Raw genomic sequence first — 15,653 nt, forward strand, 5'->3', positions numbered from 1 at the left:
TCCAATTGCCAGCCCTACCTGGATTAAAAGTATGTAATAGAATTGCTTACCCATATGAGCTAGCAGCATATCCCCTTCTGCAGATGTGCAATGAACCTCATCTACTCTAATTTTTCTTGATACACACAGCTAATATGGTGATTTCAGAAAGCTTATGGCCCCCTCTGTACATCATGGAATAGACATTGCCATATTGGCTATTTATATGCTATCTATTTTTCTTGACAAACCTCAGAAACATTTCTGATGGAGAATATGAACAAGATGGCAAATATACGTACCGATCCATGGAATTAAGTGCTTATAACTCATATTATCCTTGGGATCTGTAAAAGTCAGTTGAGAAAGAGAGAAGGAAGCAGTACTTTATTAATGCTGTTCTACTGGTTTGCACTTCCAAGAATAATTATTTGATGCAATCTTTGGAGTGAAGTGGAATCAGTGGCATTTCTACTTTGTGAATCAAGACTACCTGGCAGTTCAGCACCGTTGGGAAGTTCCTGCATGAAAGATGCCAGGCCGGAATAACAGAGGAAACTGTTAGTCTATATCTAAATAGGAACAGTGAAAGCTATTCAGTCCTAAAATGCATCAGCTGTCTCCACATTTCTACCTGGGCGTGTTAGATAGACTTTATTTTCTCACAAACAATACACACCTTTTCCCTCAAAAATCAGCCTCTCCTATATAGGCACCCTATGATTTTGTAAAGAGCTAAAGAGGCTGTGCCAGAGGGATGGGGAGTAGCTCGCAGATGGCAAAAGTGCCCTAAGAAATGTTAACTTGATTAATGAAACATCGAGACCTTTATAAAGGAAAGGATCGTGAACACCTGTAGAGTGAAGAACAATGCGCCATTATGTCAATTAACTCCCTCCAGTGCCTGAACAACAGTAATCCACAGCTGCTGCACCGTAGAGCAGGAATGGACCCAAAGTGCTTGCACATCTGGGCAGGAAAGTCCCCTTCCTTGCTAAATACATGCACCCCAATATTCATAGAAGTTAGGGGCTGGAAGGGGCCTCATGAGATCATCAGGTCCAACCCCCTTCCCCCCAGCAGTCTTTCCTGGCTAAGAGCAGGGGGACAGGACCTGATCATCTCCTTTATAAAGGTCTTGATGGTTCATTAATCAAGTTAACTTTTCTTAGGCAGATAAGGTTCTTTGGGTAAATCTGGTATCTTTTATTAGACCAACTCAAATAGTTGGAAAAATTCTTCTTGGCAAGCTTCTTTTGCACTGGAGTACCAGCACGTCAGAGCAGACAGTTAACTGAGTCTGCTAGAGTGCATCAAACAAGCTTTCGTTCAGGCACCCCACCACCATTTTTAAGTGCAGGGATGCTGATACAGGAAACGTGGTAGCACTTCAATTAATTAGAGTAGCTCCAAGAGCCACAGTCTAAAGTGCTGCTCCCCACCCCCAGAGCACATGTAAAAGTGCTCATAGACCCACCCATGGAGACCAGTTTTCACCAGCAGTCAGGAATTCAGCTTCAGTTGAGCAGAAAAGGGAGAGTAAGTCAGCTGAAGGTTAAGTTCTGTCCCAGCTCTGTGCAACCATAACTCTGGAAGAAGCTCATTTCTTCATTCTGCCTTTCAAAAACAAGGTGTATAATTTATTTGAGGCATGCTGTATGTGAGAAGATACAGTATTACTCTATGGCTATCGTAAGTGAGGGCAAACGATTTCAGTGGGCTTTATCACTGTAAGTTTCCTGAAGCACCTCAAAGTTTTGCTTCGCAACCAAGGTACTGGGGGGAAAAAATGAAAAACTGGTATCCAGCTTTTAAAGCCAGCAAGCTGTTTCATGGTCTTAAACCATCCAGCAGAACTTCAAAGCTGGTAGCAGCCTATGGCTGTGGACAACCTTGTGACTAGCCAACTGTTGCATACAGGAGGGTATAAGGGCCAAGGATTTCTTTGGAATAATACAGCTGTACAGTATCGCTTTGCTGTGAATAGATAACTGCCTGGAAACTTATGCTTAGTGTTTTTACTTCGCAATCATGTCATACAGAAGTCAGCTATGCCATCCCTTACCTGCTCTTGTCAATAAAATCTTAGCATATTCAGGATGGCTGACGCTCAAGTATGCTACGAAGCTTCCAAACCACAGAGGGAAAGCATCAGGGTACTTTAGGTTCCAGGCCTCCACCGTGTCCAATGTCTGCTCTTCTTTTTTAAACTGCAAGAGTGGAGGGGAAGGGAGAGAAGAAAATTATAATAGCTGTTAACAACTGTCCCAACAAGCTCAAGGTAACCTTTCTACGGTCAACTGAAGGGCAACATTTTTAGGACATGACCATTACAAAGAGTGCATGGTTCCTCAGAATTTACTTGCTCTCCCAGCAGATAATGGTTGTCGTTCATCACAGTCGAGGATGATTATCTTCCATGATTGCTTTGTCTGTGGGTCAAAAGATGGCTGCCAAGGCTGATCCAGGCTCAGCAGGTTCTACTGCAAGTCAGGCACATGTTTCCGTGTGGGCTGGGTGGGGCTGGGTGGGTTGGTTGTTATTAAACACTGCGTAAAATAATGATTTGTCACCAAACGGGTCTAACAGGAAAATGACTTTACATATGATTGCATAACCGAATGCCTGGTGTATATTACACATCCCTCTTTTGTGCCTAAACTACACAAAATGTAGCCATTTATACCTCTTAGTTTGGACACCTGTCTTTTAAGAAAACCCTGTTTCAGTCCTGAATATTTATCAAGAGGATTTGCAGATGACACAAAACTGGGAAGGCCTATGAACACGCTGGAGGATAGGAGTAGAATTTGGAAGGATCTTTGTGAGAGGGGAGGAAAAAGCCCCCCTAACCCACCCCAGAGCCCCTCCCGATGCTCCCTGGTAGTCACAGCAGGAGCAAAGAAAAACAGCAGCTAGAGAGAGACTCAGCAATTCTGGAGCTGCCTGAGCCTGTGAATCGGTGGGCGCCGGTGGCACGGCCTCAGCAAAGCGCAGGCTGCTCAAAAGGCAGTTGGGAACACAGCTGAGCTGGCACTGGGGACAGCGGAAAGGAATGATGACGGGGAGACGCTGGCTGCAGAGCCGGGGACCACAAGCCCTGGACTCAGGGGAAGGAGGCTGAGCATCTGCCAGAGAACACTGGCAGGCAAGGCAGGGAGCTCAAGCCCCAGAAGCAAGCGGACGCTGGGGAGCTCCACTGGAGGGAAGCAGTCCCCCAGAGTGCCCAGGAGAAGGGCCACGACCCCACCAGAGTACCCAGATACCGCACCAGGGAGGGGCAGCAAGGGGCCACTGACACCCTCAAGCAGCGCGGCCAGGAGGGAGGCATGGAAGACCATGAAGCCCAGCGTGGGAGACCCAAACAGCCTAGCCACAGGTTAGGCAGACTCGAAGATTAAGGGACATGGACCTAAAGGGCCTGCCCGAGAGGGCCAGCAGGGGCCTGACACAGGGCGGCCGACCTTTCCAAACCTCTACTAGGCAGAAAGGGATGGTGGAGTCCTCGGTAAGGCCAAAGGTCCCTGGGAGACAAGATCCCAGGAGCCCGTCAGCGGGCGCTGACCTCTTATGTTCAGTTTTCCTCCAAGTTACAGTTAACCCCAGATCAGGGCATGTTTAGTTGCCCAGATCACAGTCCAAAGACGAAGGACAGCCTTGGGAGGAATGACGGCCAAGACTATCCAACCCGTGGAGGCAGGAGGCGAGCATGAGACAAGATCATCCCAGTGTAACACCTGCAGAGAGCAGAGTCTGCCCCTGGCCGTGGATGTGGTGAGGGTAGGGTAAAGAGGAAGTTGGAGCCCCACGAAGAAACCCAAGGTTGAGATCTCCTTGGGCCACCTACAGGGAACTGCCTCCCAAGAAAAAAGAAATGAACATCAAAGACGTGGCAGGAGAGTAGGAGCAGCACCCGAACCATCTTGGTGGTGCCAAATTTGAATATCACCCTGACATCGCTGGGGAGCGAGGTGCCAAGCAAGAAAGGGCCAAAGCCCTATAACACCTACCAGTGACAATCTTGATAATGTGGAAACCTGGACTAGAGACAACCAAATGAAGTTCAATGCGGACAAACATAAGGTGCCAGGGAAGAATAATCAAAAGTACAATTACCGTATAGGAGATGATAGGCTGGGTGGCAGCACTGCTGAGAAAAAGATAGGGGTTTTGGTGGATCACAGACTCAGTGGGCGCATCTACATGTGCAATTGCTGCTGGATGGGTTTACTCCAGAGTAATTTACCTCGGCAGGCATCTACACGTGCATGGATTTAGGAGCAGATTTGCTCCCAATGAGAGCAGCTGGGAGAGGGCTGCTCCCATCCTGCTCTGGCTCCCTGTGGGTGCAACCCAGGGGCTGGGAGGGAGCATGGGGCCAAACGACAGCTGTCTCCTGGTGGGAGCTGGGAAATTGCTCCCTGACCCTGGGAGCTGCCTGCTGCTGGTAAGGACCCCGGTGGCAGATCCCCAGTGGGGACAATGTCCCCCTGCCCCAGCAGCAGGGAGCTTCCAGCCCCAGCTTCCCAATCGGGGGCAGGGAGCTTGGAAAGACCTGGGGAGAAGGGCAGATCCCAACCCCCTGCCCTCATCCACCAGTGGGGCAGCTGGCAGTGATCCCCCTGCTGGATGAGGTCTCTATTTGAACCTATTGTGGGATCAATAAAGGTGGAAACACACCTCGCCTGATGTCTCATTTGTGTTACCATAACAAATTTTATGGTGGCACAAATTGTGAGCAAACAGCAGTCACTACACTTCATCATGCCATATCAACAGTAGTATGACAAAAGGTAGTAACAGACTAGTCCACTTTATTGTGGCAGATATCTATTAGCTCTGTGGCAAGAGAGTAGGAACAGCCTGAGCTGCTTCTACTCTCCAGATACCTCAAACAGGTGGTCTAGGGGCTTGAAGGTCCCGTAAGCCCCCAGAGCACCTGCCCGTGATCAGGGGGAGTGGGAGAGATCATATCACCTCTTCTTCCACACCATCAAGGGTAGGACAATGAGCAACATGCACGTCACCCAACAAAGCGCATCCGTCAATCTATTTCATTTGGCAACATCTATTTCTAGCCTAAGTTTGACCTCTGGAAGTTTAACTTTCTGGGATCACACGGTAAGCAATAGTTTTACTTTTTTACATTGTCACAGGGAAACTACAGAGAATGGACCCCGAGGGGCCAAGGGGGAGTCCCGGGACCCAAAACACAACAGGGAAGGTGAGGGAAGCAAGAAAGAAACGGAGATTCCCTAACCTGCAGCTGACGCCGTGGCGAGACCAGAAGAGGCAGCGGGACCTGTGCAGCTGACTAGCCACGTCTTTTTGAAACTGCAGCCAGCTGCAGTTAATCACAAGCAGAGCCGGCACGGGACAATAAAAAGCAAGCCAAGGGAAGAAGAAGGGGGAGAGAGCCGGAGCTGCCAGCAGAGGTGCCTTTGGAGCCCTGTTCCGAGGTGAGGAGGATCCAGACGACTCTCCACGAGGCAAGAGGCTACCCCGAGGCTGCCAGAGGGAGGACGCCAGTGGTGAGGCAGCGGATGCCCTGATTCGCAGCGACGGAGCCAAGGGAGAAAATCCAAGGACTCCAGATGAAGAAGCCGACAGCAGGGGCGGCCCTGAAGAGAAGGTGACTGAAGGCGACCCTGCAATCCAGGTGGGATTGGCACGGGTTTGGGAAGGCTCCTGGAGTCTACCCAGACGGGGAGCAGAGAGCTTAAGCAGCGAGAGGGGCTGCAGGAAGTATTTTCTTAATTTTTCGTTGTTCTGTTTCCCACTTTTGGAGGGGTAGGGAGGAAGGCTGTAGAGGGTCTCCTAATCAGCTTGATTCGGGGTCAGGATAGAGCTTCATATCTGTAGCAGAGGGCCCATCACATCAAGAGGTGAGGGTTGGGCCCGGAAACATCAACTCGGCGAGGCTGGGTATTAGGGCGAGGTGTAGGGGAGGTTGGAGCCTCGCAGAAGACCATCGCCCCAAGGTTCCCGACTCCGGAGATGCCCTAGTAGTCGACCCCACCACTGAAAGGACGAGCAAAGTCATGGCAAGTGAGATTGGGGGTGAGGCTACCCCAGGGCAACACATCCGGGCTATACCACCTCAGGGACGGAGTGACGGGCGAGCTTACACACCCAAAGCCGGGCAGCACGGGACCAGATGTTTGAAGCCCGCTGGGTGCATACATGATTCTGAAACACTTCTCAACTCCCAGAGCATAAGGGACCATTGTGCACAGGTAAACGAGCAAGTTTGCTTTGGCAGGGTCTTTGTGGTTAGATAAAGGGAGAGAGAGAGCTTACACCCCTATATAATTCTGAGAGGTGCTTATCCTGCAACTAATAATAGATTCCTCCTAAGCATCAAATATCCTATTTCTCATACAATGAAGTTTCTTTAGACAAGGTGTCTCCAGTGCAGATGACTATTCATCTCTTTCTAACAAACAGCAGAGGGGTGTACAAGGTGTATCTCACAACTTTATCTTGTGTCCTTCAGAGGGGAATAGAGCAAAAGCTTCTTAATTAAGTGAGAGAAAAGGAGCTTTTGGGTACTAATCATCTATTCAAAGCATATTTGACACCCAAAGATCGCAGTGCAATATCTGTCATATATCCATAATAAACAAAGCCAGCCCAGCAAGAAACAGGGGAACTATTTAGTATACTCACTTCCTACTCCTGATCCATAGAAAATTCAATGGTCTGCCACTGAAAGGGCAGCTGAGGGAGACATTGGACAGACTAAGCAATGGAAAGGTCCCTGATAGCAAAATGTCAGTGCCCTGAAAGTACTTAAACAGCTATTCAGAGGCATACTGAGAAAAGCTACAGATTGAAAAATGTTCAGCTTTCTGCATAGTACACTCTCCTGCAATTCAAAGTAGGCCATGCTGTTTGCAGCCTTCCAGCCAAAAGAGTAGCTAAACAGTTGGTAAACTGGTCGACATGCTAATCTGTGTCATCACGACCACACCTGATATATGCAGATTGGTGTTGGATTGCTCAACGTGTCTTAAAAGTGCTCCCAACATAACTAGCTTGCCACTGAGTGAATACTTCTGGGTCAGTAGGAATAAATGAGGCAGAAAACAAAGGATTGCTTTCCCCCAAGTAAAGCTCATTCACTAAAAGAGTTCAGCTTGGTCTTGCTCTGTTGGCAGGAGGGGAGCCAGACAATGGAATAGTCTATCACAAAGGATCGCTGGAAATAAGAGGTCTAGTGTTGTGTCAAACAAAAGGATTCATTCAGGGCTATGGGTTCCAGTTGTGTTTCATACAAGTAAGTTAAACACAGAAGTTAGTTTACTGCCAGTCTCTCCTCTCTGTATTTTGTTCCATGATTGTTTGAGGGGAAACCCTCTTGGGGACAGAGACCAGACCCCAGGATTCACATCTCCCAGTGAGTGTCCCACCCATTAGGCTGCAATATCCTGCCTCCTCCTACAATTCTCTCCCTCCCCCCTCCTAATAGAGTATTTTGAATTCTTTGCTGCCCACGGGAACAACTTCCCTAGGAAACGTGGAAAGTGGTCCCACACAGAGAGTGCTCCCGTGCGGAGTCCCAGACAGCCAGGCAGCAAGGGCATTCCTGGGAGATGTGCTGGAGGAGGCACTTGGACCCAGGGCTCCTGCTTCCTGAGCAAACCCTGTAGCAGCTAAGCATTAATTAAAACGAGAGCGCTATCACCAGCTCCTTCTGTGCGGGTGTGCTTTAAAGGGAGAGAGAGCCTTGTTCACGCATAAGGTGCCTCCCCTCTGCCCTGACTAAGACAGACTGGAGAGGTTTGGGATTTCATGCAGACCCCTCTCCTCAGTTTCATCTTGACCAGCTGAAGGCAGCTCCCTGCTTGGGGGCCAGGCCGGCTGTTTTGGATCCAACACTGAGGCAATGAACTCTCCCCATGGAAAGCAAAGGGAGCCTAAGCCCCTCACTTAGGAATCTGGATTTCACACCAGGGGCCAAGCAGTAACTTTTGGGGATATCTACATGAGACACGTTGATGTGCATTAGCCTAACTTAATGCACATTAAGAGCACGTGCCTACGTGTGCCCTTAATGCACATTAAAAATGGTGAAATTAAGCTACTTGTTGCCTAAATTTGATACCTGCTGAGGTGCGATTAATTAAAGCCCATTAATGCACATGTAGATGCGGCCCAGCACTAACTTTAGTGCTGGGTCTGCCCAGCCACTAGAGGCACATGGCAGGGCTGCAGGGACTTGGCACTAACTTTAGTGCCAACGTTCTGCATGTGTAGACACCTGCCAAAAATCGCTTAATGCACATTAAATTTAGCTGTGCTTAAATGCACATGTAGATGCGCCCTTAGACACCTAAATCCTTCACTGGATGTAACTGGAAGACAATCATTCACATCCTGTGAGACACCTTGTCTAAAGAACCACGGATAAGCTGTGTGATTCTTATGTCCCAATTCCTGTTGAGTTTCCATATAGTCTGTTGCTCTATAGTATTATATATAGCCTTTATAACCTAAAGTACTGTATAGAGCCTAAACTCAAACTTTTATTGAGTCTATACACTTTCTAGAAAAATCTCATACTTCAGATTTTATCTCAGGTTGTAACTTCCTCCCTGATAAACCCAACTGGCCTGGAGAGATTTAATAAGTTGCACCAATTGCTCTTTTAAACTAGTCCATTTCATCGCAGGGACATAAGCAGATAAGTGACTTAAATACAACTTGACTCCTGAGAGAATGACTTGAAGAGTAACAGATGTACTAAAGATACTAAAGAATTGATAACCATCACGCTCAAAATGAATAGTTTGGGGAGAATTAAGCAAGTGTTGATTGATTCAGAACACCAAGCGTCCTGATCCGAGAAATATTTTTCTAAGGAAAAAGCTGGGTGGAAAAGAACCTCGCCGTAAAATAGCGAGCAGATGTTCTCCGGATTCGATTGGGAGAGGGTACCTTAGCTGAATTTCCAAGCCAGCACTGAGCATAATGTTTGTCAAATTGGCAAACCAAGCTTGGATTTCAGCTCTCAAATGATTCGCCTGTATTTGGAATCGATTTGGCTGATTTGACTGTAAAAAAAAAACTCAGCTCTTAAATCTAACTGGCAACTCAGTAAAATTCATAAAACTGGTCCCCGTTCTCACTTGTCAGCTCTCTAAAGCAGTGTTTCTCAACCAGCTCCTGTTAATATATCCTTTTAAGGAGGCCACAGGGTGCCACATGCTGTTAGCACTGTTAGGTGCGCACACAAGATAAACCCAGAAATTTTGAGTAGAAATCTTTAGCTGCGGTCTATCTGAGTTGTTTGTAAACAGAAAGACTGCTCTATTATATTTCTGTAGTCAAAACAGGAGTGAAAACTAAGAGCTGGCACTTTCCAAGGGCTGTTTCGAGTCTATCCAGAAGCGCCTTGAATCAAACAAGGTTGAGAAAAGCTGCTGTGGAGGAAACCACATCCCCCGTCTCCACAGGCGTCAGAAGATTCTTCACTGACTCTTCTTGGAGACAATGCATCACCCTAGTAGCCAAATACTAACTGTTATAATTATTCTGCATTCATATGCAGTATTTAATTCACAATTCCTGGCAGAGCATCTCTTGTTTTAATCATGCCAGGATCTTGTGTGTGGTTCTTGTTTCTGTATCTTTGATTTTTTTTCCCCCCTCTTTTGCCTTCTTTTTTTTCACATGGAGAGAAATATGCGGCGATCCCCTTGGAGGACTGCAGCCTTGGCTGGCGAGCACCGGAGCACGCATAGGCACAGTGCTGTATCAAATATTTCATTTGGCAAGGGTATAAACTTTGCTTCCACAACAGAGATAACAGCACACCCTTGAACTTTGGCACCATTAATGAGCAGAAACCAGGAGCACTTTCAAACACGGTGTCTTTGCACAGCTGGAAATACTGGAAAATGCTGCAGTGGCTTTGTTCTTTGCTTTTTGCTTATTCAAAGCCAAAGAAACGTGGGACCAGAGCCTCAGCGGGTATAATGCAGCATTGATTTCAGTAGATCTATGCTGCCTTACCCCAGCCGGCTCATAACCCTATATAACAAGCATACCCCGCCTTGACCCCCAACTGAAAATTACCTCTTTGTTGTGAATTTTGCTCTTTACACAGCATCCCTGGCTAACGAAGGTCGAGGAAGCATGGCGTATGGCTTAATACGAATGAGATACATGGTCACACAAAAAAATTAAGATTGTCCTACGCTCCGAGGAGAGAATTTTCTCGCGGATCACGGCATCAGCAACCTCCTTCCCGCAAAATCAAAGCAACATCATCAGTGACGCAAGCACACACATTACAACACCCTCCTGCTCCCCGTTTCATTCATTTTTAAAGATCGCCTTCCCCAAGGGATGCTGTTTTCTTACCAGGTGGGTATGGCCGTACAGCCAGTGGGTCGCATGGCCTGGGAAACTGGCAAAAACTCTGAGCAACTCCTGCCTCCGATAATACAGCTGGCCAGCTTTTAGCAACAAGCATGTCAGGCAGAACACAGTGGCCAGGTGAAAAACCCGGTAAACGTCCACATGCAGCCAGGACAAGGTGGTCTTTAACACGCTTTCCAGCGCAGAGATCATGTTCTTCCAGCTTGCACACGCTGCCAAGCCTCTTGCCTCTTGCTTTGTGAGGCAGCTTCAGCCAATGCTGCACAAAGAGGCAGTCTCCGAAGCTGATTGACAGGTAAATCAGGAGAGGCCTTAAAGCAACACAGGCTTTAAGGAGCATCACAGGCTACAAGCAACATCACTTCCCAGAAAGAAAACTCCAGGCTGCTGCAGGACCTGGGAGCAAATGAGCTGCAACAAGTGTCCACGACTATGGAAGATGAGGTTCATTAGGGGGATCTGTAAGAAAAATGAGGAGATAGAGATATATTCAGTTGTTGGTTATGATTTCTCAAATTAAAAAAAAATCCAAAATTTTCGGATTTAAATCCCTCCCCCCCAATTTACATTTTTCCGTGATTAAAACGAAAGGCCACTATATATTTTTCCATGATTAAAACGAAACACCACTATATATTTTTCCATGATTAAAATGAAACACCACTATATATAAAAATGTGGATTTTCATTTTTAGTTGTGTTTTGTAAATCAGAAAAAATTTGGATTTTTTTTATCAGAGAAAACCAGGAGCCCCTGTTAATGCCGTCCTCCCCATGCAATGGTGGAGGCAGGGGTACTCTGAAAAAAAAAAGTGTGAGCAGGTAGTTAAGTTAAAGGGAGCCAAATTTGAGTGGCACGGATTTTCTTAAGGCACTTTCTATTTTTTTGAAGGCTTGATTTTGCAGTATTAATGCTTTTGGGAGTAGCTGGTACTCTTGGGCATCAGGGTTGTCTCGAGGAGCCTGGAAGCTGTTTTCCCCCCTCCATTGAATGGATCCTTTGCTTTGGGGCTTTGTTTTGCTGGTCACAGTTGGCAGGGGGAGGTTGATGGGGGGCTTCAAACGCTTTCGAGGAGGAGGATGTCCAGCAGTTACAAGGCTTTCCACCTCTGTACCCTCGAGTTTGTACTGGTCCCAGTCTCCCCTCCACACTCCATCAGGTCCCGAGTCCTGGGCTGGCCCCACCTGGGCTCCACTTCTAAGCCCCAAGCCTAGTCCACCCTCAGGCCCATGTTCCAGTCTCCACTGCCTTTCCTAGTGTCATAGATGTTCGGGTTGGACTGGACCTATGAGATCATCGAGTCCGACCCCCTGCCCTGGGCAGGAAAGAGCGCTGGGGTCAGATGACCCCAGCCAGGTGTCTGTCCAATCTCCTTTTAAATGCCTCCAAGGAGACAACACCACCTCCCTTGGAAGCCTATTCCATATTTTGGCAAAGGAATTTTCTCCTGATGTCCAGTCTGAATTTGCTCGTGGCCATTATTTCTAGTGACCCTGACAGGTGCCCTGGTAAACATTGTATCCCCTATTTCTTGCCCCTAATGAGTTTGTAGGTGGCCATGAGATCACCTCTCAGCCTCCTCTTGTGGGGACTGAAGAGGTTCAGGTCTCCCAATCGGTCCTCATAGGTTTTTTTCTGTAGGCCTTTAACCGGATGAGTGGCCTCCTCTGGACCCTCTCCATGCTGTCCACATCCCTCCTGAAGTGCGGTGCCCAGAACTGGACGCAGTGCTCCAGCTGCGGCCTGACCAGTGCCGCATACAGGGGGAGGATCACCTCCCTGGACCTGTTTGTGATGCACCTACTTATGCACAAAAGGGTGCAGTTAGCTTTACTTATTACCTCCTTGCACTGGTGACTCATGTTCATTTTGGAGTCAACTATGACTCCAAGATCCCTTTCTGCAGTTGTGCTCCTTAGACTGGTCCCTCCCAGGCTGTAGGAGTGTGAATGATTCATCCTCCCCAGGTGCAGCACATGACATTTGTCCTTGTTAAACTGCATCCTCTTCTGTTCAGCCCATTTCCCCAGCCTGTCCAAATCCACCTAGATTCACTCCCTGCTGTCTAGTCTATGTACTTCCCCCCATAGTTTGATGTCATCAGCAAACTTGGACAGGGTGCTTTCTACTCCCTCGTCCAAGTCACTAATGAAGATATTGAATAGTACCGGTCCGAGGACAGCACCCTGGGGGACTCCGCTGCCCACATTTCTCCAGGTAGAGACCAGCCCGTCCACCACCGTTCCCTAGGTACGTCCCATAAGCCAGTTTTCTACCCACTGGATCGTGTAATAATCTGTATTGCAACTGCTTAGTTTATTTATAAGAATTGGGTGCCACGCTGTGTCAAAGGCCTTTTTAAAATCTAAGTAGATAACATCTACCTCTCTTCCTTCATCCAAGCATTTTGTGACCCGGTTGTAAAATGAAACCGGATTAGAAATAAAAAATAATAATAATAATAAAAAAAAAAAAATAGGCAGGATTTGCCTGCTGTGAACCCATGCTGATTGCCCCTTAGCATTATTTTACCTGCTGGTCCCCCACAAATGTGATCATTAACAATTTTCTCAAAGGTTTTGCCAAGGATACAGGTAAGACTAACCAGCCTATAGCTACCCGGTTCCTCCTTCCTCCACTTCTTGAAAATAAGGACCACATTGGCCCTTTTCCAATCCTCCAGGACCTGTCCTGAGCGCCACGAGTGCTCAAACTGTTGTGCCAGTGGCTCTACTATGACTCCAGCTAGTTCCCTAAGCACCCTAGGATGAAATCATGAGCACCTGGTGACTTAAACACATTCAACCCCTCCAGGTGCCCCGTTACTAGGTCAGCTCGAACAGTTGGTGGGTCGGTATCTATACTGGGCTTACCTTTGCTGCTATCCTGTTCCCTCCTTCCAACCTGCAGAGCTCCTCATCTGAATTTCCTTCAGTTCCTCACTTATACATCCCAGTCCCAGTCTTGTACACTTGGGTCCTTTCCCAGTAACCAACCGGCCCACTTATAGCCCCAGTACCAACTTTGGGTTCTTGTCTCTCATTCATCCCCCAGACTCACACCCAGCCCTCCACCAGCTCCTTGTTTCAGGCTCAGTCTCCACCTCTGCCCTTCATCCTAGTCTCATCCACATCCCAGTCCCATCCTCATCTCAGTTCTTCACCCCAGTTTTCAACCTAGTGGCTGCTCATCCCAATCTCCTCCCTCACCGCCCAAATCCAGCTCTTCCCTTTTCTTTCCTTTTTTGCTCTGTCTCATCTGTGCCTGGGACCAACCCCTATTCTCAGTTCCTGGGCAGGTGTCATGCTACTGGGGGGCAATTGCAGCCCCTGTCGCCCTGGCATGGAGCAGCCCTGGACCTCTGATGCATGTAGCTGCCAGGCTCTAACCCTAACAGTGCTTGAAGGGAAATTTTAAGCAGCTCATAACATTGCTGCATTTGCTCGGATGTTCACGGAAAGAACAAACATTTCCCTGCCCCTCCCATCTGCACAAAGCCAATCCCTTGCTAAATGCCAACTCCTTGCTCCAAAGTTTGGAGACGTCAGAGCTTTGCAGAAAAACAGTCATCAGCTGTTATATAGGCACTGGTCTTTCAGTCACTTCCAGGCCTGATCTCCTTTTCAGTTTCCTTCAATAATAATTATTATTCCTTCGATAATAATTATTATTATTCAATAATCATTATAATTATTCCTTGGAGCCTTGTTGGATATCAGCAGAGACTCCCTGTGCCTGACGAAGGGTGATTGCGCCCAAAAGCTTGCTAAGATCTTTTTTCTAACGACTCAGTTGGTCTAATAAAAGAGATCGCATCTATTCAAAGCACCTGGCCTGCCTTCAATAATGAAGGAATATAGGCAGAACCAATGGATTGCTATTTAACCTCACTCTGAACCATATTTATTGCCATGTCCCAGATGGTTGTGTACAGGTAGACACACAGCAAGGACAAATTCCATCTTTTTGGCAAAGTTTTAAGCATCAGGAAGCAAAGTCTTATTATGGAAAAAAAGTTTTGGGCAGCCTTAACTCTAGGAGTCACTGCTTGTCCTGTCTATAATGCAGCTGTGCTTTACAGCACTGGCTTTGCTCAGCCCCAAAATCACTAGATTTCCTCTGGGGCTATGGAGAATGCATCTGCAAAGTTTGTCACGCAGAAAAGACAGGGAGTCATTTTTAGGTTCTAGATCATTAAGTGACCCTGACAGTCTTGATTTTCGTCTCTTCCTAAAGCCAACGTGTTTTTGGTTGTTGTTGTGAACACTATTCATGTTTTAGGCAGAGCTGTACAAATTTAAAGGTGTGATTTTTTTTATACAAAACTCATTAAATAAGTGGCACGGTGTATGCAAATATTTTCTTATTAATTTAAAGCACACTTACTGGAATAACTTGTGGCTGGTAGGTTGACAGTCAGAAGCGAAAGGGATATAACCAGTTTGATACGGGTCTGAGGGAGTCTCCCCATTACACAAAGCTTTTGCAAGTAAAAGTATAACCTTTTCAATTCAACCACTGAAAATGAGTGTTGCGTGGGTAGGTAAGCAGCCAAAGATTATGGTGCTAATAAGGGTCCCTAGGTAATTAGAGTGAGGACCTTTCTTTGTGAATGAAAAGCGTTTTTCTTTGAACAACTAAATATTCAAAATGTTAATTTTTAGTCAAAAATGTTTCAGGGTTTGTTTGTTTTTTTAAATGAAAAACTGGCATTTTTAAACTGTTGTTTTGGCAGAAACCTCATTTTCCACTCACCCCCCCAAACTCCCGTTTCTGGCAGAAAAGTTCCAACCTGTCCTGTGGGGAGTCTACACCCGAGCTGATCTGAAATGACCCCGATCTCGGTGCGTACCACAAATTCAGTGAGGCTTTTGTGAAGGCAGGGTCCAAGCAAAGGCCATTGTCTATGGAAAGAGAAGGCATGCTTCTCCTTTCTGCATTTTCACTCCGAGAAATTGTTTTGTTAAATGCTGGTGAAAGCATAGGACAGGCTTTGCTGTATACATTGCATGTTCTCTGCAATGATCAACATGTTCAGATGAATTGCTATAAGCTACCGGTCCTACAGAAAATACTGGTTCAGGAAGCAATGCTCCTTTCAAGGGATTCATGATTGCTCACGTCTTTTTAGTGGTACCATGTGAGAATGCATAATTATAAGGATCCAATGGATACCGTTCTGTGACACTCGTCAAAACTGTCATTGAGCTGCTCTCGTTATCAAATAGGATTCCCACTAGAGCCACTGTTAATGCTGCATTAGGATTTGGTGCAAACGTGGGGAACA

General features: G+C 46.9%; 1 protein-coding gene across 1 annotated transcript in view; it reads right to left on the minus strand.

The window, feature by feature from the left end:
• LOC109286685 (cytochrome P450 4B1-like) overlaps nucleotides 1–10,625 on the minus strand; it is a 28,133-nt gene extending 17,508 nt beyond the window's left edge. The window contains exons 1-3 of the mRNA XM_019501354.1: nucleotides 10,348–10,625; nucleotides 2,045–2,189; nucleotides 282–326 (exon numbers count right to left, since the gene is read on the minus strand). Of these exons, the coding sequence (XP_019356899.1) occupies nucleotides 282–326; nucleotides 2,045–2,189; nucleotides 10,348–10,557 (400 nt within the window). The 5' untranslated portion in view covers nucleotides 10,558–10,625. The remainder of the gene's footprint in view (nucleotides 1–281; nucleotides 327–2,044; nucleotides 2,190–10,347) is intronic.
• Nucleotides 10,626–15,653: the final 5,028 nt, after the last annotated feature.

The sequence above is a fragment of the Gavialis gangeticus genome, unplaced genomic scaffold (assembly GCF_001723915.1).
Source record: "Gavialis gangeticus isolate Ggan-Ray unplaced genomic scaffold, GavGan_comp1, whole genome shotgun sequence".
Lineage (NCBI taxonomy): Eukaryota > Metazoa > Chordata > Crocodylia > Gavialidae > Gavialis > Gavialis gangeticus.